The sequence below is a fragment of the Periplaneta americana genome, chromosome 1 (genome assembly GCF_040183065.1).
Source record: "Periplaneta americana isolate PAMFEO1 chromosome 1, P.americana_PAMFEO1_priV1, whole genome shotgun sequence".
Classification (NCBI taxonomy): domain Eukaryota; kingdom Metazoa; phylum Arthropoda; class Insecta; order Blattodea; family Blattidae; genus Periplaneta; species Periplaneta americana.
Window position 1 is genome coordinate 181,523,307 of NC_091117.1, and position 25,688 is coordinate 181,548,994.

At 36.9% G+C, this 25,688-nt stretch overlaps 1 protein-coding gene across 3 annotated transcripts in view; it reads right to left on the reverse strand.

Annotated features, from left to right (window-relative positions):
* LOC138704965 (uncharacterized) overlaps window positions 1-25,688 on the reverse strand; it is a 521,080-nt gene that overhangs the window by 48,279 nt on the left and 447,113 nt on the right. For 2 of the 3 annotated variants that reach the window (XM_069833445.1, XM_069833451.1), the window contains exons 7-8: window positions 13,024-13,140; window positions 8,169-8,323 (exon numbers count right to left, since the gene is read on the reverse strand). In XM_069833445.1, the coding sequence (XP_069689546.1) occupies window positions 8,169-8,323; window positions 13,024-13,140 (272 nt within the window). The remainder of the gene's footprint in view (window positions 1-8,168; window positions 8,324-13,023; window positions 13,141-25,688) is intronic. The other variant, XM_069833459.1, reaches the window with a different exon arrangement.

Here is a 25,688-nt window from a genome sequence, read left to right on the forward strand (position 1 = left end):
CCCCATATCTCGACAATAAGAAAAAAACTCACCTCAGTACATGTTTCGAAACAGTTCACATTCCTGCCACTACCGGCGTCACCGTACGTATCGGTAAGTACTCTTCAGATTGAACGCCGTACTTTCTAGGCAACTTCTCTGGCACATAGGTAATACACCTCTGCGGAAGTGTAGGGAGATTGAATTCTCTAGGCCAGCCGTGGCGAATATCTGACTCACGAGCACATTGTGGCTCGCAATGGTTTCTCTTGCTCTCTACCTCCCACAGCCCCCACCCTCTCACTCACTGGAGTCAAACTCCTTTCCATTTGTATTTGTCTCTGATCTGCGAGTGGCATATTATTGCAATGTCTCTCTCGAATACATGTACATCTACAAAAACGAAAGTTTCAAGTAGGATGGGAGGATGCATTTTTTTGCTGCCAATATGATGAAAATATTAAATGTATGATTTGTTCATAAGTATTACGAGGAAAAAGGTTGTATAACATAAAACGGCATTATACTACATGTTACTGATGAAACATTAAAAGGTTGTTATTATTATTATTATTATTATTATTATTATCTCTGTACGTCGATCCTTTTTCAGCAGATGTACAAATAATGCGGTTAGATCTTCAATTTAAACTCACAGATTCACAATGTGATGTTAAATGAAAGCTAGATGTAAGGACTTTTCAAATCTTTGCCAAAAAATAAATATCCGAAGCTTCGTTCGTTCGCTTTCTCTTTTGAAGCCATGTTCGCTACAACTTACGTTTGTGAAAAATTATTTTCAACAATGAAAGTAGTAAAAACCAAATTTAGATCACGACTGACAGACAAATACCTTCGTGATCAACTACGACTGGCAGTAAGTGACATCATTCCTGATTTTGAAACTCTGTCGCGGGGACATTCTGAAGACAGTTAATTTTAGGTTGTGATATTGTGTCCTATGTTTCATTGTTCATTTCTTTCTTCGTTACACGTACTAAACATTAGTTTGTAGCCTTGTACTGAATAAAATTGTATTTAAGTGCTTGACGTAAGGAAAATGAAAATCTGTTAATAAGTCAGACAGTTGCTTCTCTTCCCCTTCGGGTGTTCGCCCCCCTCCATAGGTGCTATGCATGTTGCAGGTTACACAGTGGCTCGGCGCACGATGACATTTTCGCCACGCCTGCTCTAGGCTCATAGACTAGCCACATGACGACATACAGCGAGCCATGACACACTTTGAACTGAACACCCAGTATAAATACTGTATGAAAAAGAGGTCATAGTTATCCTTCTTCCGAAAGATCCAGGAATGTGAGTTTATAAAATATAATATATGCTTTATGAAAATAATATATAAACCTTATGTATTTCATATTTCAATAGTGGAAGGAAGGTGTTAAATTTTTCAAAAGAATACGATATCGAAAGTACAATACATTTTATCGTCTGCTGGGGAAAGGTTCTGTGATGAGGCGATAGTAGCGATCCTGGTGGTTAGCAACTATCTATGGATGCATATTTCAACTGTCTTTGTTTGCATATTTAGTAAGTATTGAGCTTCGTGACTATATATACTAGACTGTGGTTGTACTAGCTTACCCTATATTTATACCAGTATATCCTGTTTCTTACAGACTCTTTTAAAGTAAGCTATTTTGTTCTGTTGGAGTTCCTTTGCTTATGTACAGCGCGTTCGAGCCAAGATGTCCACTCACTACCGATGGCCGAGCGGCCTCCGCATGATACACGGGTCGTCCGTCTACCGCCAAACGGTGGTCGTAATATGCGGCAAAATAAAACTCATAGTACTGAAATAAAAGGTTTACCTTATTGTAGTAGTCTAACTGCTGGAAATGGTGACCTTCGGCATTCAAGTATGCTTAAGATCGCTTTAGAACATTCCCGAACACTTTCTGTAGTTCATTTTCACTTATGTGACGCACTACACACTACACAAACTTACTAGGCACTTGGTCAGCAATTGAGACTCGTTCAGACATGGCTTCTTGTAAATAGTTCTCTTATTCTAGCACAAAATATTTCAACATCCGGTTAGTTCATCACTATATAATTTTATTCTAGGTTTAATTTTTACTAGTAAAAATTAAAAATCTTTCTTTGTTCTTAACTTCTACAATAAACTGTCTAGCTTTTATTAATCAGTTAGGCCTTATCTTTTAGTACTTTAATTTTTATCACATTTGTAAATTTAATATTAATTGTAATTACAATTTGTAACTGCATTCTTAATACTGTAATTGTAATCCCCTGGTAGAGGAGAAGAAAAAGCCTGATGGCCTTATCTCTACCAAGTTAAATAAATAAATAAGTAAATATATATAAAATACTATACTACTACATGGGTTTTGTACGGTTTTAACTTCAACAATTTAGTGGCGTGTTCAACTGAGGTTTTTGACACTCCTACTTCCTGGGCAAAGATTTCTGAGGGCTTCGTTCTAATCGAAAACCTATTTCATCTAATGTTTCCTAAGTTAAGACCCGTTTATTCACTCGACGCTTCTTATTTTGAACCGGGCCTGTCTCGTTAAATTTCTTTACGAGTCTGTATATTGTTTTATTTGGCACAGGACCATCGGGGTAACGACGTCTGAATTTACGGCAACGTATATTTCACGAAAGTTTTGTATAGGTATACAAATACACTGTTCTAAACTGTACATCACAACACAAACGCACACAACAGACACACTGAATATTGACTTGAGAGCCTCGGGAATTTTCCGTAACTAGCGAGACATAACGCCGGGACTCGCGTCATTCCCGTCCGCCAACCAGTTTCCATGATAGTGGGGGACATCTTGGCTCGAACGCTCTGTACTAGTTTCGGTGCGATTTAGTTTACAGCTACTTTTTCTCAATTTAAGTTCAATTTCTATACTTACAAATATTCTTCATATTCGTAAGTTTCTTACACTCCAAACTTCGATTTCACAGATTAGTGCACTTTATACAAAATAATAATATCGATCAAATTAATAAAACTGAAAAAAAAATAATCGTATTAATGACATTCATTTGCACTGTAGCTTGTGTGGTAGATTTCCTAACTACAAATCCAGCGAAGACGGATTCGATTCCTGAAACGGACCTGGGCACTCATCTTACTTCCATTAGGTCCGGAGCTGGAAGAGTGTCTCTTATATTCACCTTGTGTTTGTCCTGTGTTGTTTTAACTGATGGCCTTTGCCATGTTGGCAACATTACCAGGGAATCGCACTATTTGTAATAATATCTGGTTGCGTTTTTCCCGAGGTTTCCCCAACGGTAGGCGAATGCTGAATTCTCGGCCTCATCTCGCCACATACCATCTCGCTATCATCAATGCCATCGACGCTAAATAACTCAGTAATTGATACAGCGTCGTTAAATGGCCAAGTACAAAAATAATATCAGGCGTAGATTCAAATTTTTCACAAGAAATATGAATGGAATGGACTGAGAACAATCCATTTTATACTATTATATTATTGTAGTTATTATTATCCCCCCCCCTTTTCTATTCGTTAGTGTGAGATTGTTACAAATATATGTACAAATTTATTATTTCTTAAATTTAACCTCATAGTTCACATTTCAATTTGACTCATCTATTTTATTGCAATCGTTACTATTCTTATATGTGTGTTATTCTGTGTTTTTGGCAACCCAGGATGCCTGGGCAAACTATTTCTTAGAAATAAATTATATACATATAATTATTATAATTATAATTATTATTATTATTATTATTATTATTATTATTATTATTATTATTATTATTATTATAAAAGGTATCATAAAACGTTTGTAAGAAATATTTGAAACATCCTGTTTTCACAAGTGTACTTGTAATGTGCATTCTCAGTATCACTATTACCATGTAGAAGTCAATTACGGATAATGATTTTATTTAAAATAAGAGAGCAAACTCTAGATTTTTGTAAAATCTCCTTATACAGTGCGATTCTTACTGTTGTATACGCAGTTCCCTTACGCCGACTCCCGGCAAGCGACAGCGCAAGATCCGAGACCACATCATGCACTCACACGGAGAAGTAAAAGCTCCAACTCCACAAAATGGTGCAAAATTGTGCAGCTACAAATCCTCGTGAAACGTGGTTGTTTTGAGTGCGGCTCTCTCACCGGATGACTCATGCGACTGATGGTTTATTATTGCAAGTGAGTGTTTATTATTTTGATATCTTAGTGGAATCTGTCTTCGCACACCAAGCAGTCCTTGGCTTTCATCAGTATACGTAATGTTAGTTTTTCGTAACACATACGTGTATTCTTGTTGTGATTAATGCCATTCGTGTGTTTCACGTTCTTTAAATATGAATCTGCAAGAAGTCTTAGAAAAGGGTTTCGTCAACAATTTCCCGGAGTGCGAGTTCCAACGAGTTCTGGGATTCATAAACTAGTGAATGAATTGAAAACGACAGGTTTATATTACATTTAAATTGCTTAATATACGATGCATTTAAACAAATACTACTGAATGTAAATAAATAGATTTATAATATGCATAACACATACCTTATTTTAAAGACTATAATGTATAAATATTGTTTGTATGCATCTGTATGTAATTTATTTTATTTATTTATATTTAACTAGCTATCTAGTGAGTATGAATTAAATTATAAAACAAAAATGTTTCCAGGCACTACTGTAAGAGCCAGGCTCGTATACGATGCAGTTTTAGCCAATAATATAACATAAAATTTACAAGGACAATTTACTAAATACAGTAAGTAACTTAATTCAAACCAATAAATAACACACAAGAACAAAAAAGGAGACAAAAAGAGAGAAAAAACACATTTAATATAAATTGACAATCAGACAGAAGCCAGTGATATAATAGTACATTATGCAACAAGCCTATAATGATAGTAATTAAGAAGCTAGTATGGATATTTATGAAACTCGCTTGCGCTCGTTTCATAATTTTCATACGAGCTTCTTACCATTATAGGCGAGTTTCATACGAATTTTTATGCTCGACCATATTTCTAACTTGAAATTACCGGTATTCAGATGTATACATTTTATTTGTAACTGACAAGATCGGAAGTGACCTTGTTCTAGGTCGTGAATTGTGAGATGTGCGCAGACGCGAAAGTATTGATTTTTTTCGAGGAACAATAATGTCATTGACCTTGACGTAGTCCCGTTAAACTTGATAATATTATAATATTGTAGCCTTGATTACTGAATTCGACACTGAAAAACGAGATGACAAATTGAATTTATTTGAATATTATTTACAATTAACGCTAATTATTATAGTAACAGAACATAACCTTCTGCAACAGTATTGGATTTCCAGCCTCCGTGACTTTTCGCTAATTCTCTTTCGATTGCATATCCAAGAATAATCGATACTTGCGGTTTTATAACGGCACAAAGCTGACTTGTCATTGGCTGAACACATGTAAGCTGAGTTATCATTGGCTGAAGACCTGTACTTTAATGAGTAGGTGTACTTTAATGACATGTATTAAAGGACTGCTACCGGGTGTATAATTAGTACATTTCGGCATGGTCGAGCATAAAAATATTAATATAGTCGACAGAAATAAAGGGTAAAAAAATACACACATTTCTTAATATTATATATCATGAATAAATTTATAAATTTCTTTTTTAAAAGCTTGAATTTAAAAATATTTCAAATTTGGAAAATGGTTTGTAATTTTATTATAAAGTCTTGGGCCTAAGCTAGCACCATGTTTAAGAGCTGCACTTGTATGACATTTAGGCTCAATTAATGGGAAAGTAGACTTTTGTCTTCGAGTACGATATTCATGTCGATTAGATTTATGTTTTATTTGATTTCTGTGGTAGTAAGTTAGTAAACTATATTTATAAATTTCTTCAATGGTTAATACTTTAAAATCTGTATAAATTTGTTGGGTAATCCATATTTTCGATTAGACAAATTTTTATTAATCTTCTGTGTAATAAAATTAATGGATTAAGTACAGATGATGCTACTCCACCCCAATCTGAATAATGATTAGTATAATATGTAGCTAATCGACAATGTCTGCAACGGAGGGGGAAAGGAACTGGCTACCCTACCCCATTATTTCCTAGCCTAGTTGCCTCATAAGTGGTGCCATGTTGGTATCATTTGCGAGGTTCTGACCTGTCTTCGGACGGTTGACTAAACAACAACAATGTATAAACACAAGTTATACACTACCTACCAAAAAGTAATTGGGCACTCCTTTAGAACCTCGTGGTATCACCTCTTGTTGCTATAACAACAGCCACCCTGTCAGGCATGTTCTCCACTAGTTTGTTTAGGATATCCACTGGAATGCGTCGCCATTCCTCTTGCAACATGTTACTCAGTTGGACAATGGAAGTTGGCCGCATCTCCCGGGACCTCAATCGCCGGTCCAATTCGTCCCAAAGATGCTCAATGGGATCGAGATCAGGATTCTGTGCAGGCCAATCCAACCGGTAAACATTATTGTCTGCATACCACTGCATAGTAGCCGCCGAAACATGGCACCTAGCACGTAAAATTCTGGGTGCCCAATTACTTTTTGGTAGACAGTGTGCAATGGAAGACGTTTCTAAACTTAATGTAGCGATAATAAAAGTGTTAATACTGCAGGGAAACTAAACCAGCATTAGATGCAGAAAGCTATGTTAGTACAGTACAGTAATTAAAATGCCTATATATCCTGCATATCGTCGTTGTTCCTGCAGTAACTCCTATGTGCAAAATATGAAGTTTTTCAGTAGGAAGAAAAAACACATTTATACTTCTATGGCAGTAGTGCATAGGAGATTGTGAATTCTTACATTTTCGAAAGAAAGAAATATAATTACATATAGGAGATTTTATTATTTGCTGTATCACTATTTAAATTATTTAATAGAGCACAAATCTGAAAATCGATAAATGTCACATAGGAGTTATTGCCGAAACAACGACGATATTCTAAAAGTCACGTGTGAAATTTGGTTGTTACGTGAGTGGATTTTAGTGTTGTTAGCCTGGCAACAGTGACGCTAATGGAAATCCTTTCTAGTAGGCTACCTGCTTTAATGTAAGTCAGATTCGTTTTGTCCCGTGCTTGCGCATTGCATAGTCGGGCCTCCAATCTCTGTGCGAGTGTATGGCACAGTCCCGACTCCCACGCTATAGTTTGTCAGGAGCCAGCGAGCAGGAATCGCTTGTAGAAAAATCGAACTGTATCATCATGAGCCACCACTGGTATAGTCCGGATCAGTTTACTTAATACCGTAAGGGTGAAGCGTAACCATTTTTCCACTATTACTAAATATGCTAGTGGATTATAGTGATTTTCTAGCTCTCAGATTGAAATTTCTTTTACCAACTTCGTTTCGAATTTCGGGTACTGACAAATACTACAACTTACAGTTATTTTCTGTTATGTTGGCAGCAATGATTTCGGTTTACAGTACAACAAACTGATAAAAATGCAAGTAAATAAATACATTTTTAGGTTAGGTCTCATGAATCGTAAATTCTTTAGTCAAAGCAATACATTTTTTCAAGTTGCCTGACAAAATAAATTGTAATACTAGATCATACTAATCCGAATTACCAACATAATAAGCGAGAAGTAGAGAAGGAAAATATACTATTTTATAAATAAATTATTGAACCATTTAGGAAACACGTCGCAACATAAAGATGAGATGTGATAAATAAGCAAGACATTGTTATTGTTAACACTGTATTATTATTATTATTATTATTATTATTATTATTATTATTATTATTATTATTATTTCAGTACGTAGCATTGTGATTTTACCCTCTTTGGTGATATCTGGTACCGATAATAGTTGGCAACACTGAAGAGACGGCCAAATTAGACTTTTAGGAACTGCTCTTACGTGATCCTCACTATAGATCTAGAGACTTTATGTTCAAAATTTCGGGAGTGGCAGTCAGGGACGCATCGGTTCCTCCTTAAATACACCCTTGATACACATTTATAATCGCCGACGTTATTTTGACTCTTACTGTATGCAATGGAGGAGGAAAATAACTGGCCACCCTACCCCATTATCTCCTGGCCTAGTTGTCTCACAAGTGGTGCCTTCTTGGTATCATTTGTGAGGTACAGACCTGTCTTCGGACAGTTGACTAAACAACAAAAACTGTATTTTTGTAATTGGATACTCACTCGCTGCTCCTCTCCACGTAGTCTCCGAAGGTGGCCTTGGTGTACGCGCAGACGGAGCACTTCTTGCGCTTGCACATGGCGAGGTGCTTCATGCCCTTCTTGAACTGGTTGTTGAGCGACGCGCTCTGGCGCGCGATGAACTTGAGCTCCGTCACCTGCAACAATGAACGCACCATCCCCTTCACTCCAGGCGCATGCCTTGCAACCCCACTGACGACAGTAGTCCATTACGCTTATTAGCTACGCAATTTTCATCTGGAGTATTTATATCCAACCCAACTGCGACATGCAAAATAATTAAGCCTTTGAGCTATGACAGCTTCACAGTGTGAACGCCACCCAACGATGCTAGTGACTAGAACCAGATAACACAATAAATAAAGGGAAGGAGAAAATGCGCAGAGGTGCGACAATTCAAAACAAGGTAAGTTGTGAATTCACCAAATAAGAACCTACATATAATGTAAGGGATAATAATAATAATAATAATAATAATAATAATAATAATAATAATAACATACAGTGAAACCTTTCAAATCGGAACCTGAATAATCCGGAATCCTGTCTATTTCGGAACAATTTATTGGTCCCGGCGAAATGTGTATGTATTATGTGTAATTTTTCCTGAATAAAACGGAAACTGTCCAACGCGGAAACGGAAACTGTCTGCTACTGTTCAAAACGGAAACAATATTTTGGACACACTATATTTTGTAACTATATTTTGAAACAGCGTGTAATTTCAAATAATATACGAAATATGTAGGTCACTAAGATAAAAGCAAGTTTTCTTTGCAAAATTCTAGAGGGTACGAGGGTGTGTTGGCCTGTCGGTCATAAATTTTATTATCCTGTTGACTAGGCAGACGAGTCCCTTCAAAGATTTTCAATGCTTCACACCCGTATACTGTCGTAGCTAAACAGAGCACAAGGGTAGTGATTTCCAGGTTAAAAAAAAAGTTGCATAAAATGTGGCATTACCATTAAGTGATGAAGTAAAAGTTATCGAGATAAAGGAAAATTAGAAACAAAGTCTATGTGAAGTAATATCGAAGTACAGTTGTGGAAAACGCAGGTGTGACACTTTAAAAAATAAAGATCATAATGAGCGAGTGGCGTGCGGCCAATATTGGTGACACAAAAGGAACCAGAAAGCAACTGTTTATGTGGAAATAAATGAACTGTTGTGGGAGTGAGTTCTTCACGACCTTCCAAAGAACAAGCCAATTCCTGGATGTGTTCTGTAAAGCAAGCTATTGAACTGGGAAAGAAATGAAATAAACCAGAATTCAAGGCTTCTAATGGATGGCTCCTAGTCTAATTAATTAATAATGTGTAGTGATATGCAGTACAGTATTAGAGTATAGTGTTAGATATTAAATATAATTAGATTTGTAAACTTTAGTAATGTTTAATGACTAATGAGTCAGTTACGATAATATTTATACAGAAAATGAGATTTTAGTCAAGATGATTCACCAACATAGTAAGCGACAGAAAGCTGATTTAATGTGATGAGTGTTAAATGGAATATTTTGTACTTCTTGCAATTTGGGACATCCCATTTTGTTTTTCATGTACCTATATGAATGAGAAAATATTCCATTTTAATGTCACACCTGAATAATACGGAAACCTGCCCACAATGGAAAATAAATTAGGACCATGTCACTTCCGTCTTGAACAGGTTTCACTCTATTAAGCATTAGGTTTAAGTTCAGAATTTTATCCCTGTGAAAGGTAGAACTTCTATCGACGACTTTAGTATATATCTTTCTCTACAATTACTTAATAGGCCTAAAGCTCCCCAAATTCATCACGATGAGTTGTCATCGGTTCCATACACTGGCCTAAATTTAATGAAAAATGTCTTCCTCACGAAAACTCGAACCAGCACTCATTCTACAACGCTAGTGCAAGGGATTACAGAATTTAAGGATGGGCAAAAATAACCGGTTATTTTCATACGGTTAACCGGTTAATTACCGGTTATTTTCCTCAATAACCGGTTATTTTTTAAATATGCATCGAATCAAATGTATTTTAAGTCTATCTCAAATTTAATGTCAGTCGAACATCGTTTACGTTTATTATTTTGTACTCTATGCAATCAATTCTGCATACAAATTGTCTCGTAGGCCATTCCTAGATCGGTATGGGTTACTGCTTTACTTACTTCATCTGTCCATAGATGGCAAAATGAAATGAGATTTCAATTTAATATCAATAATCTATACCCATTTTAATCGCCGACTTTCTCTGATTGACTTATAATATATCTGCGGTCATTGAAACATTTCAAACGGCGAGAAATTTTGACGTCAATATTTATTGGTTATAGGACAATAAATTACGCGTCAAAATGTTTCATGATCGAGATTATTATTATTATAAAAATTATGCAATTTTGTTATTTTTTTATTTATCTTACTATGACTCTAATGTGAGTAAGGTAATTAACTAAATTCAATTTCATAACCTCTTATTATTTGTACTCGTATTTTGATCAGGGACGTCATTGATGATCTTCAGCATGTAATGACGTTCTTTCACCTATCTTTTGGTTGGTTTGCAGTTGATTTCTATTTTAAATAACCTCTCAATTTGTTTTCCTGAATAATTTTCTAACTTTGAAATTTCAATAACCGGTTATTTTTGATCGGTTAACCTTCTTCACGTTTAATTAATTTTAAAATAGCCGGTTAACCGATAACCGGTTATTTTCGAATAACCTCCCATCCCTATTACAGATTACGCCCCACATCACGCAGCTACGGCGCGGGACCTATTAATACACTCACGATGTGTACAACCTTTGACACGGAAAATGGTCGCTCTCCTATAGCGTGAATTTTTCTAAATGTCGTTCGGGCTAACGCGATATTCACACGGGGAAATATTAACCATAGAGGTCCGAGGATGAAGTCGAGTCGTAGCAGCAACGTATGGTTATGTCACAAAGCGATATATTTTCCATACGAAGCCTTTATGGCTTAACGACAGAGCTCTTCTCATTGCAAAGACCGGCCTTCGAATCTCTCTTTGTAAAGCGCACGCATGTAAACACGATGATTTCCGAACTATTCCGATGTGGGGCAGTCTCTGAATAGCGACCAATTTCCGTGTCAAAGAGTGTACAGTCTTAGAAAAAAGTTTTGCCGCACAGATACTTCATAAATCCCAGAAAGGAGGCAGTGCGCATGATCAGAGGACGAGCGACCTGGTTCACAAGAGAACGACTAGTTGAGGTAATAGAATTCGTTTTGTTTCGTTGTATGTTAAAAAGGGGGACAAAACCAACTGTGGTAACTTTCGAGGAATATCACTTTTGTTGACGTCGTACAAAACTTTGTAAGATTGAGAAGATTAACTCCGTACGTAGATGAAATTATTGGGGATCATCAGTGCGCTTTTCGGCGTAATAGATCGACTATTGATCAGATTTTTTGTATTCGACAGATAATGGAGAAAAAATGGGAGTATAAGGGTACAGTACATCAGTTATTCATAGATTTCAAAAAGGCATATGACTCGGTTAAGAGGGAAGTATTATATGATATTCTTATTGAATTTGGTATTCCCAAGAAACTAGTTCGATTAATTAAAATGTGTCTCAGTGAAACATACAGCAGAGTCCGTATAGGTCAGTTTCTATCTTATGCTTTTCCAATTCACTGCGGGCTAAAGCAGGGAGATGCACTATCACCTTTACTTTTTAACTTCGCTCTAGAATATGCCGTTAGGAAAGTTCAGGATAACAGGCAGGGTTTGGAATTGAACGGGTTACATCAGCTTCTTGTCTATGCAGATGACGTGAATATGTTAGGAGAAAATACACAAACGATTAGGGAAAACACGGAAATTTTACTTGAAGCAAGTAAAGCGATCGGTTTGGAAGTAAATTCCGAAAAGACAAAGTATATGATTATGTCTCGTGATCAGAATATTGTACGAAATGGAAATATAAAAATTGGAGATTTATCCTTCAAAGAGGTGGAAAAATTCAAATATCTTGGAGCAACAGTAATAAATATAAATGACACTCGGGAGGAAATTAAACGCAGAGAAGCTCTTATCATCCAGTTTGCTGTCCAAAAATCTGAAAGTTAGAATTTATAAAACAGTTATATTACCGGTTGTTCTGTATGGTTGTGAAACTTGGACTCTCCTCTGAGAGAGGAACATAGGTTAAAGGTGTTTGAGAATAAGGTTGTTAGGAAAATATTTGGGGCTAAGCGGGATGAAGTTACAGGAGAATGGAGAAAGTTACACAACACAGAACTGCACGCATTGTATTCACCTGACATAATTAGGAACTTAAAATCCAGACGTTTGAGATGGGCAGGGCATGTAGCACGTATGGGCGAATCCAGAAATGCATATAGAGTGTTAGTTGGGGGACCGGAGGGAAAAAGACCTTTGGGGAGGCCGAGGCGTAGATGGGAGGATAATATTAAAATGGATTTGAGGGAGGTGGGGTGTGATGATAGAGACTGGATTAATCTTGCACAGGATAGGGACCGATGGTGGGCTTATGTTAGGGCGGCAATGAACCTTCGGGTTCTTTAAAAGCCATTTAAGTAAGTAAGTATGTCTGATCATACGCACTGCTTCCTTTCCGGAACTTATAAAGTAACTTTTTTCTAAGACTGTACATTTCTTGCGTTGTTTTACGGTTGAGATTGGCAGCGAGGATGGATGATTCACGCAATAGAGTAAGTGCCAGGCGAGAAATCCCGTTACACTGACGCGAGTTTCCTGCCAACATTGCATTGCATCAAATATACCGACCGCTCTTTAGTCTGTGTGTAATGTTCCTAGGAAGGAACACGAACAAAACTGCACTTCAACTTACTTCTTTTTCCAGGCCAATAATGTTCTGGCTGATCCTCTTCTTCTGTTGGGTGAGGTCGACCAGGTAGTGTCCGACGCCCTTTCTCTCTTCGCTCAGAGTTTCTTTCAATTTTTCGTTCTACAACAAGAAAAGGTGAATTTCTTTTAATGTTTCAAATGCTCATACTCAAAACAAACTATGGAAAAATAACTGAAATAAAAATACACGTCTCTCAATTCTCGATTTTTTTATTTAAATTATTATAAACTACATTCGTATGTTATTAGGGAAGGGCATTGGAGACAAAACACAACTGGAATGAGCACGTATCAAGAATGGATTCATAGGTACAGATGGCTCAAACTAGCAAGCTGTCTCGTTCGCGCAGGCGCATAGAGCACTTCTCCCCTACCACTGTCCGCCTACTGCTGTGCACTGTGGACTAGAACGGTACAGCTCAGTTCTAATAACAGTTGAGAAGGCTGCATAGGGAGGGTACATCTTGAATACATTGTCAAGAGGTCAACTTTTCAGATAATATGACTATACCTGGGGATCGGAGCCTAGGTGGGCCCCCTCCGTTAGCTCTACTACTTCCCCTCTCCAGGCAGCTTCCTAGTTTGAGGCATCTGTACAGAGCAACCCAAGGAATAACCTACAGGCATACTGGATGTCGAGACGTGGGATAGGTACTATCTAAGATGGACAAGTTGGGCCATATTCATAGACATTCTTAGCGCGGGCTTCCAGTGGATGATCAGCGAACTAACGTTTTTCGTATTCATAAACCAGTGTTATCGATATGATATGATATGATATGATATGATATGATATGATATGATATATGATATGATATATGATATGATATGAATCCTGTACAAGTAATCAGTCGATAGCCGGGGCTAGTTTAGCACGCTCATAACGCGGGCTATTGAAATGTCTATGCACAGCACCCGTAACTTCTAATTTCTATATGAACGAAAATACCTTTTCATCCACCTTGAAGATGACTATGAAAACTCGGTTGCAGTTTCATGAAAAGTAGTGAAGTGCAGTTTTTAAATTTTTTATACAGCTTAAGTGTGCATATTTATGCACATACAGTACATACACACGCTCCCATGTACACACACACGCTCGCAAGCAGACGCAAGTGGGCGCACAGGTATGCACGCACGTTAGCTAGAGGACTCGGTCACACTGAGACACGCACATATGCATGCATGTAGATACGCGCACATTCACCCAGGTAGTGCATACGCAGGCACGCGACTACCATGATTTGTAAACAAGAATATCGCCGCAGTTGTAATGTACGTGGCGGACCGAAGTAAATAATGGCGGTCTACTATCATTTCCAAAAACGTTAGACTCATAGATAACAGTTTTGTTCTAAGGAAACCACAAGAGTTACAGAAAAACTTTATGAAACCTTTTTGTTCGTAATTTATGCTCTATCACTAATATTTATTTATTATTTTTTTTTTTTTTGCATTTACATCGTTTAAGGGGAGAGGATAGTATTTTTTAAAACTTTTTTCCTATTTGGTGTAAAATATTAATTTTTTGTATTTAGAGAGCTCATAGCTGTAGCAACTCAACTAAAAATAAATGTAAAAAAAAATTTGGGGACCCAGATTTGAAAAAAAAATATACCCAATGTAGGATTTTACTAAAACCGATATATCTAAACCATTTTTAAAGATAGATTCATCCAGTTTTTTGCAATGTACTTGCAAAAGCATGCTCTACAAACTGTCTGTAACAGAATTTTGATATTAGTCCCTACGTTTGTAAAATAAATAATTAAAATTTAATAACACTTTTCTGAATTCCTTTCTTGCAAATAAACGGACGTAGTTTTAAAATGAAATAAATTAACAAAATTGTTATAGAGAAAAGTTTCCTAATAGTCTAAAGAATGTGTGTTCTAAATTTCATGCATGTATCTTTAATAGTTCAGAAATTATATCCATTTTTGTCTGGCAATGTAGCAAAAAATGAAGTTACCGTAAACCAATAGAAAGGGGAGAGTGATTTAAAAATCCATAGCGCAGGAAGTTTAAAAATGGCGTCTCAACAACCGATAAGGGCACAAATACCCACGAAATGTTATACAATGTATTCCACACATATCAAAGAGTATTTTATCATTATAATTTTTTTTTTAATTCAATTTACCGGAAACAACAATAAAAGGGGGCGAGTGATTTAAAAATCCATAACGCAGGAAGTTTAAAAATGGCGTCTCAACATTTGATAAGGGCACAAATACCCAAAAAAATATTATGCTATGCATTCCACACATATCACAGAGTATTTTAAAGAAATTTTTTTTTTTTTTTTTTTAAATTTAGTCATTTTTCACCAAAAAATACCATCCTCTCCCCTTAAACACTGTATATGAATGTACATTTATATGGTTGCAGATATGTAGCCCTATGTTTGTATACAGGCGTTTGTACGGTTGTATCATTATATGAAAGCTATCAACGTAGCTCAGGAGATAGGCGGGTCTGCCTACTCATTTGGAGCTGCGGTCAGACGTGGGTTTGATTCCCACTTGGACTGATCACCTAGTTAGATTTTACAGAGGTTTTCTTCAACTGTAAGACGAATGTCAGATAATGACATGGCGAATCGACTTAATTCACCATAATCACTTGGCGAATCCTCGGTCTAATCTCACCAAATACCATATCGTTATCACCAATTCCATCGACATTAATAACCTAGTGGTTGTTAGTGTAGTTCCACTAAAATGATTTATGCACTTGTGTGCATGTCTATGCATTCATGCTTGTTAATTCCTGAACAATAAGTACTCATAATGTGCCGAACCAATTCTGAACGAACTTGGTAAGCACGTATTACATACCAGGGACATTTCAATGGCCTAATTTGAGGTTATTAATGCAACAAGTTGTTGTGGGTGACATCAAATTCGCAGTTCAGTTTGAACCTGTTAAAATTCCCAGAGTATACTATCGCAATTACGATTAAATCCTTTCGAAGAGCTGTGTAGTCCGATATCTGCAGCTGAACTGGTAGAGAGCGCATACCGCCAATTACGCCTTGAAGTAATAATAGTAACGTCACACCTGAGAAGAGGCCGTTTTAAAAACTTGGCTGCAATGTTTTGCTTCCTAGTTATTCTAGTGAACTGTTCGACCGAGCTGCTATTTTTAATTACACCTTATGCATGGGTATCCCAACTTAAATAATTTTGACATGCATCCGCGGTTGTTTCGTGCTCTCATTCTCATTTTAAAGGGCGTGGTGACTTTCAAACACCCGTGGGATAAGTTACTGCCATTAATATATATATATATATATATTAATGGCAGTAACTTATATATATATATATGCATCCTAGTAGACCTATAATTAAAATTAACAAATAATTAATATTCGTGTTCAGTCAGGGTCTTCGACTTTTCAAAGTTATTTCTTAAATTCTTATGTTCTAAACTAAAAGAACTCCAAAAGGAAATAACATTTCAATGGACACCTAGTCATTATGGTATACCTGGAAACGAGAAAGTCGATAATATTGCAAAACAGGCAACATATTTGCAACCAAGACCTTTTCAAGTGATATCTCTATTCAATGCTTTTGCTTCAGTGAAGTCTCATTTTACAAACCTATGGATCAACAATTGGCTGTCCATATCTGTGGAGTAACAGTCAGCACGTCTGGCCGCGAAACCAGGTGACCCGGGTTCGAATCCCGGTCGGGGCAAGTTACCTGGTTGAGGTTTTTTCCGGGGTTTTCCCTCAACCCAATACGAGCAAATGCTGGGTAACTTTCGGTTCTGGACCCCAGACTCATTTCACCGGTATTATCACCTTCATTTCATTCAGACGCTAAATAACCTAGATGTTGATAGAGAGTCTTAAAATAACCCAATAAAAAAAACAATTGGCTCTCTTCTGACAAAGGAAAAATTTTACAGTCTGTACAAAAGAAACCAAATGACCTGGAAATGTACAAAAACTTGCCCAGACATGTTCAAAAATTTTTAACAAGAGCCAGAACAGGTCACATTGTCACTCAATTGTACCTACATCGATTTCACATTTCTGATAATCCTACTTGTTTGTGGTGTAATAATCATGATGAAGATCTGGAACACATTCTTTTATACTGTCCAATTCAGGGGGCCCTTAGCTATAGGTAATTTTTCGAAAGTTAAAATTGTGCTGCTCCCACCCCCTTATCTTTTTCCACTCAACAAAAAAATGATCTGTGCAAATTTACAGCTCAATCGGACAACTGCTTGGCGACCCTCAAATGCTTTGAAGTTGGAACATAGTGTACGCAATGATAATTCCATACAAAAGCGGTATACTCTTCCCTATCTCGATCATTTCTTTCTTTTTCTTCTTAGAGGAATTTATGTAGACATTTTGGCAACCCCAGCAATTGTTTAAAAATATTCTGAACGCAATTTCCCAATAGTTAATTCGAAAAATTCCTGAAATAAAATGAAAAATTTAAGAAATATCTGGTTTTCTTAGTAACGCACACAACTTCTATAAGAGAAACACATTTTGATTTACAACAATAATTTCTACAGAATCAAAACATTATGTAAACGAACGAACATTGAACATTACTTTTTCCTAAGGGAGGATTTAGTAGCATTTGGGTATTTTTTACAGTCTCTGGTAACAATCTGTAAAACAAATTGTTTCTCAGTTTCATCTTTTGTGAGAATATTAATCCTGAATGAGTTTGACTTCCCTTTCTGCAACGTCATTCACAACAATTATCTTGTAACGTTTTACAATTCCACTTTTGTAAACAGGACCATACTTCCAAGTTGAAGGGTCTTTGTCGAGCACATCGGTGCTGACAGAAAATCTCGTGAAGAAAATTTTAGTACTAGGAGTTACAAGAGACGAAAACTCAATATTTATAAAGGAAGAAAAATCATTTTGGTGCAGAATGTAGCTCTTCAGTTTATTTTCTTCTTCTTCACCTTCGTCTGCTTCCATTATAACTTGTGCCATATTTTCTTTAACCACTGTTGGAACATAGTCATCAAATAAGGATAGAGCCACAGTTTCGTGAACTAAGTACCAGAGATGTTTGGAAAATTTATTTGCAGCAGCCTTTACTGATTTCTTGATCAATATCTTGATAATTTATCAGTTCACGCATGAATAAGAAATCATGATAAGGTGCTTTAATTACTTCTGACAAAAACTAGGCTCGAACATAGCCTGCACTCGAACAAGAAAAATACATATTTTTCTTAAAGAGTTCTTCTCCTTATGAGGTAACTGAAATTGATCTTGAAACAAGTATATCTGGAATGCAAAAATTGCTTTTGCTATTCACCTAGCATGACTTCCAGCTCTTAGTATATGAAACGATACCCGTTCTTTGGAATGCTGCCAAGAAAAATCATCGTTTAAAGTTCGTATCCTCTTCATTTTTCATCTCTCCCAAAGCATATGAATGAGCTATGTCAGAGAGATCGTCCATAATTTCCACAAAAATATCTCTTTTTTTCTTTTTCCTTGCCTGCAGTTCTACTCAAATATTTCTATAAACCCTTTAATTCATCATAGAGTTTGAATAACTTATGGACACAGTGGTCACTTTTTCTAGTGGGGATTAGTGCTTCTTGCCAAAAAATGAAAACTTCTTGAATCACCGATGCTACACTTTCCTTCGTTGTAAGATTTACAACTTGTACATTGTAGAAGAAAATTCTTAAAACTTGCCGGTTTGAAGGTACTTTGGCTCCAATGATTTGATTGAAGATGTAGCCAACGAGAGAGACATAATAGTAATATACGTTACAAGAGCGGTATGTTGACGTTTTCATGGTCGAGGAAAATATTGAAAAAGCGAAACGTAGTTGAGCTTTTTTAATTTCCGAGAACATGAAAACAAACATACCGCTCGTGTATCGTACATTATTTTGTGCGAAAATCGTTTATTACATACCTGAAATACGAATTTCTAATTAGTTCCAATGAAATCTCCATGTTGGTTTCTGTTTAATGATGGCAACTTTGGAAAACCAAAATACCTTTCTTCAACATTGTTGCTATAAAATGTTTTCTGTGTTTACTATACTCCAGCAGGCCGTGATATACGTCTGTCTTTTTTTTTCCCCCATTCTATAAATGCGAACTTAAACAAACGGTAAGGTTATGTAATTATTTATTTTTCATTTTAATACTTTAACAATATTATTTATATAACATACTGCAGTAATAACATCGGCATCTGGAATCTTGTTGATTTTTTCACGGCTTCCTTAATGTTACTTGTATCAGGAATGCAATAAGTTTCGTGGAGTAGTAGAGTTTACTTAATTTTTGCAAATATTTAAAAACAATAATTAACAGTGCAATTTAGGTGAAATTGCAGTGGTAAGTTTCCAATTTATAATTATTACTATGTTAAACGTCTCTAAAAATAATATGTTAAAAGCTTAAAGCAGTAAAATGAATGTCGCGCTTAAGCGGTAAGAAGAGGGAAATTGTTATGTGTGTTACGTTGGGAATACTGAATGTGGTATTTCACACTTACCGCGTATTGGTTCTGTGCGGAAAACAAGCAAATACGCACGATCTCGCACAAAAGTATTGTCTTAACTTGTGTGACGAACTACCTGAAGAAGTTGATGCCATTTTACAACTCTAGGAAAAAAAGTCTTGAAAGTCACTTTACACGAGCAGTCAGCAGGTCAGCACAGACAGTTCTGAATCAATAAGTGAAAAATTATTCATCAAAGACAAGATCATATTTAGCTACAAAATAAGTGAATAAAACAAATATAATAATAATAATAATAATAATAATAATAATAATAATAATAATATAGGTTTATCTAATAATATTAGAAGAAAATATTTTCCGCGCTAAAATTTAAAAACTTCATGGTCGATGAGGGTCGCCTTGCGGTTGTCCGATTGAGCTGAAAATTTGCACAGATCGTTTTTTTGTTGATTGGAACAAGATAGAGGGGTGGGAGCTAAACTTTCAGAAAGTTGAAAAATAAGGGCCACCCTACTGTCCATCCATAAACCACAAAAGAAGTAAATTAAAATCATCAGTACCAGTTGCAGAAGACACAGCCCTGCAGTATATATTGACTACACCCCAACTCTGGCTGCTAGCAACAGGCATATATAATGAACACCGATCAAAATACCCCTCATTTCTCGTGAAAAACAAAAACTGAATAGACTACAGTGGACTATAGTGGATTTTATGTTGTCAGCAAACAGCTGGATACATTAAGAAGATTGATTGATTAAATTCTTATGTGAAAATTTATATATTGTTTCAACGTTTTGGAATCCGGATTAGATTCTCTACAGGAGAATGGAGATATACAGTAGAACCTCTATTATCCGTGGTAATGAAGGGGGTAGGCTGAACGGTTAATCGAAAAAATCTGATAATCCGTATATAAAAGATTTTCGTAAATTTTGTGAATAACGTTTACAATCTCGTAAGCTCCTCTATGGTCTTGTATTGAACAAGCTAGGTAGTGGATCAGAATTTCTATGATTTAAGTCTGGTTGTTAACGAGTTGTTAGTTGCAAGGAAACTACTTACAATGGCTGTCTGATGAAAGATAGGAAGAATGGACGTCTCATGTTGTAGATTTACGTACTTTATACGCTTTATTTTGATTTTTATTAAATTGCAAACAGTTGTGATTTCAATTTCGTATTCTGAGTTGAGACACAGTTTCTCGTTCCCCAAACCACTCTATTTGCACTTTTTGATACATAGTAGCCTACAACACGATTTCTTTTGATACTTGTGGAAGAAATTTTATACAGAAGTTATACAGTACGACAACTTGAACAGTGGACCATACTGTGTAAGGGCAAAGTCTTGTAATAATCCTCTCTCGAAAAAATAACGTGCTAATATAAGGTACAGAGCTTTATATATTTCTGTAGGGGCGAGAGAAAGACAATCGGTTAATAGGGTGACGGATAATCGGGGTTCTACTGTAGTCTATTTTTCATCTACTGTACACTTTATCCCGTAGAATCACTACCACAAAGAAATATAAATATCTCGTCACTCAGTGAATTTTGAAATACTGTTTCATCTTGTCTTATGTAGAAACTCTCCAAGTTTGGTAACAATGAAAATTATGACTTTATTGCGCATGCTCGGGGTATGACAACACAGAGTTAAAATGGCGGAATTCACGGCACAGCAGAAAGTGAAATATTATTATTGGTTAGCCGAACTGAAGTTCCCAATTGCAGTGCAAAGACGATTTAGGCAGGAAAATGGTGCAAATGCTCCAGAGTATCGTACCATTGTGAAATGGTATAATCAGCTGTTAGAAACAGGCTCTGTGTTAAGGAAGAAAGGAAGCGGCAAAAAAGCAGTGTCCGCAGCTAAAGTTGAAGATGTTAGGCAAGCATTTCAGCGCAGCCCAAGGAACTCAATTCGACGGGCCAGTTCAGAGCTGGGCATTCCGAAGTCGACTGTTCACAACATTGTTCATAAAAGATTGCGATAGAGCATACAAAATCCAACTTGTGCAAAAGCTGCAGCTTGTGCTTCCGTCACACCCGTAATGCTGCGGAACACGTGGAGGGAGATAGAAAACCGTCTTGAAATTGCCACCAGAGGCGCACATGTGGAGAACTATTGAAACTTGGTGAGTTTTTCTAACATAAAATTTAAGTCCGGTTATTCTGTCACTATTACTTTAGGAGATATTCAGGTTTCTTTGTGCTAGTGATTCTACGGGACACACTGTACATTAAACTGAAACTCCATGGCACTACAACCACACGAGGGGTCAAGGCCGGGCAGAATAGAGCACCTGCCATCTAGCAACCAACTCCATAACTATCACACGGGATAGGGATTCTGTATAGTCAGTGCTGCGAGTTCCTACAGGCATTATTAATTGGCTTTTCTTTAACAGGAGTTGGCCGTCTATAGTGGTTCCCCAATTTTTCTAATCACAAGGCTGGGTTGACGTCATCCCAGACCCTATACCTTGAAAAATGTCTTTGGTATAACCGGAAATGGAAAGCGGGACTTACTGGTTCATAATCAACCAAGCTAATCTCTACATCAAAGATGCGGTCAACTATATTCTACAGGGATTATGTCCATTGTCTTAGGTTTCCTCAAGAGATAGCCTTGCGCCATGATAACCACTTAACGAAGGAGTCTCATTATTATCAATGTCTAGCTTTTGCACAAGACTCAGTGGCGATAGAGCAGATCAAAAGACAACAATCTTGGAGGCTAATTATGTCAAGGCATTTTAAACGTAATATTAAAACTTTGAAATCTTAAATTTTAACTAGGATTAAACATTCGTACTTTTATAATTTGTGCATAGTCATCTTAAGTTAAGCAGTGTTGAAACTTTAATGTTTGGTGAGGCCTTAAAATATGTAGCCCATTTTTATTATTTTGAATCAGAGTCAGATTCTCTAAAGAGCTACCATATTTTTTCTAGTTTTATAAAGGCTTTCTAGAAGCATTTCAGAACAACATTTTTTTTTTTAAATTTGCAGTAGATATTCCATTCATTCATTCATTCATAGTGTTCTGCCCAAGAGCAGGTCTTTCACTGCAAACTCAGAGTTCTCCAGTCTTTCCTATTTTCTACCTTCCTCTTAGTTTCCGCATATGATCCATGTATCTTAATGTCGTCTACCATCTGATATCTTCTTCTGTCCCGAACTCTTCCCCCGTTCACCATTCCTTCCAGTGCATCCTTCAGAAGGCAGTTTCAACTAGTGACCAAACCAATTCCCTTTGCTCTTCCTGATCAGTTTCAGCATCATTCTTTCTTCACCCACTCTTTTCAACACAACTTCATTTCTTATTCTATTTGTCCATTTCACACGCTTCATCCTTCTTCATATCCACATTTCAAATGCTTCTAGTCGCTCCGCTTCACTTCGTAGTAATGTCCGTGTTTCTTCTATTTAACAGCTTAATCAATATATTCCCCATCGGAACTGGAACATCTGTCATATCTCGAGATGAACTTTTGTACCCCTGTGTCGTAGAAGTCTGCCGCCTGAGATCAGAACCAGTGTGTGATAGCCGTCTGCACCACTTTGTTGATCCCAAATGTCTCAGTTGCGTTGGGGAATATTTTGAAAAATAGCTCAACAATTTATTCCTTTACCTGTTCCAATAAATCTTTCCATGAAATTGTGCTCTCTTTCTGTAAACGGCCCCAGGGAAAGTCACTTTCTGCACGAGCCTCGTAAAAGCTGAGAACAGTTTCAACATTTCAATACCACAAACGAACTCGCTGATCAGATATCATATTTTTATATGTCGGAATATTCTCTCTCGTTATCAATGTTTGGCATAGAAAACCACAGCACACGAACACATAAACGTTGTAGAATCATTGTTTACAGCTACTGCAAAGCTTCAGAAGGCAGAAAATTTCAAATTTTCATTTTATTTAAAATATATTATTACGATGTACCGAAGTACATATAATATTTCCGTGCAGAAATTCTGCGTCATCATATGATGATGGATGAGTGCAAAAGAGAAAAATTCTCTCCAGCACCGGGATTTGAATCCGGGTTTTCAGCTCTACGTGCTGACGCTCTATCCACTAAGCCACACCGGATTCAGATCCCGATGTCGGATTGAATCCTCTCAGTTTAAGTTTCACCTCTTGGGTTCCCTCTAGTGGCCTACCCTCATGCACTATGTCATAGATGTATGACAGTGGCACAATGTTCACACATGTGCAGAAGTGCACTCGTTATGAGTGACTAAGTGCCCGGGATCCGACGGAATAAGCGCCGTCTTAAATCACTAAGTGATTATTTTTCGCATATCATATATTATTACGATGTAACGAAGTACATATGATATTTCCGTGCAGAAATTCTGCGTCATCATATGATGATGGATGAGTGGAACAGAGAAAAATTCTCCCCGGCACCGGGATTTGAACCTGGGTTCTCAGCTCTACGTGCTGACGCTCTATCCACTAAGCCACAACAGATTCCCATCCCGGTGTTGGATTGAATCCTCTCAGTTTAAGTTTCACCTCTTGGGTTCCATCTAGTGGCATACCCTCATGCACTGCGTCATAGATGTATGACAGTGGCACAATGTCCACACATGTGCAGAGGTGCACTCGTTATGAGTGACTAAGTGGCCGGGATCCGACAGAATAAGCGCCGTCTTAAATCACTAAGTGATTATTTTTCGCATATCATATTTACGATGTACCGAATTACACATGATATTTCCGTGCAGAAATTCTGCGTCATCATATGATGATGGATGAGTGGAACAGAGAAAAATTCTCCGCGGCACCGGGATTTGAACCTGGGTTTTCAGCCCTACGTGCTGACGCTCTATCCACTAAGCCACACCGGATTTCTATCTCGATAGAGTGGATAGAGCGTCAGCAGGTAGAGCTGAAAACCCGAGTTCAAATCCCGCTGCCGGAGAGAATTTTTCTCTGTTCCACTGATCCATCATTATGTAAAATAATTATGTTTGTTTTCATAATTATTTCGTGAAAAAGCATATGTTTTAATTACCAATTGTGTGACTATGAAACCATTAAATTTCGCAACATTTCGCGGTTAAATGTCACTCATTTTCTACATTAATTTTATGAAATTTCTGTTTTCCTTTTCTTTCCTTCTTCTTCTTTTTTTTTTTTTTTTTTTTTTTTGAGAAAAGAATTATTAAATTTTCAAACATTTACCATATTTTGTTAATAACACCACTAACCTAGAAATAAACTGGGTTATTTCCAAGAGTGTGAAGAAGGATGTGCCATATAGGTGACACTCATTTCTTTCGATTCTACATACAACATCCGCTTCTGTGGTTTTCTTAATTTTCTAATTTTTCATGACAGGAACATTGATACATGATACTTTCAACTGTGAGCAATTCCTAGCCAGTAGCCTAAGTGCATAACACACCCAGTTAATTCTACTCAGTGTGCGGCTGTCTACCAGGGGTGCGCATATTGAAAAAAGCTGCGGCGGAAATGACGCTGAAAGCGAAGCAGGAATACTCCACGGCAGCAGCTGAATTCAATTGAAGTTTGAGCGGGGGACGAGCTTTATAGAAACTCTGCAGGGATCGAAAATCCATGTTCCATGCTTTTCATAGTGAAGTATGAGGCAATTACACGCACGGAACTCTTTTCTGATAGCTCAGTCGTTCAGGAGTAGCAGTTAAGCCGACTTCAATCACAGACGTACAACTAACTACGTTTCGCTTTTGAAATATACGCGGTTACGTACAGTATGAATAGAAACGAATTTATTTATCCGTTGAAAGAAACAATCAGAATGTTGCGAGTTACGGAGGCAATGAAAGGTTGATTGGCTTCCCATTCTTTCAGATACGGTTAATAACACTTTGCTGAACTGTGTTAGTCTCGCAGTGTCGAATTCCATTTCCGAAGCGTAATACGAGGGTCGTTACGAAATTAATGCCTATTTATTTTCACAGAAACTACAACAGATACAGAGAACATAATAATACAGTTAAATAGAGCAAGATTTCAGCTATATACAGTTACTTTTCCACATAGTCACCATCATTCGTTATGCACTTTTGCCAGAGATGAACGAGAGCCTATTAGCCGCGCTCGTAAAAATGTGAACCAGCAGAGGCTAGAAAACAGCATCTTTGTCTGAAAAATGTTGTCCAC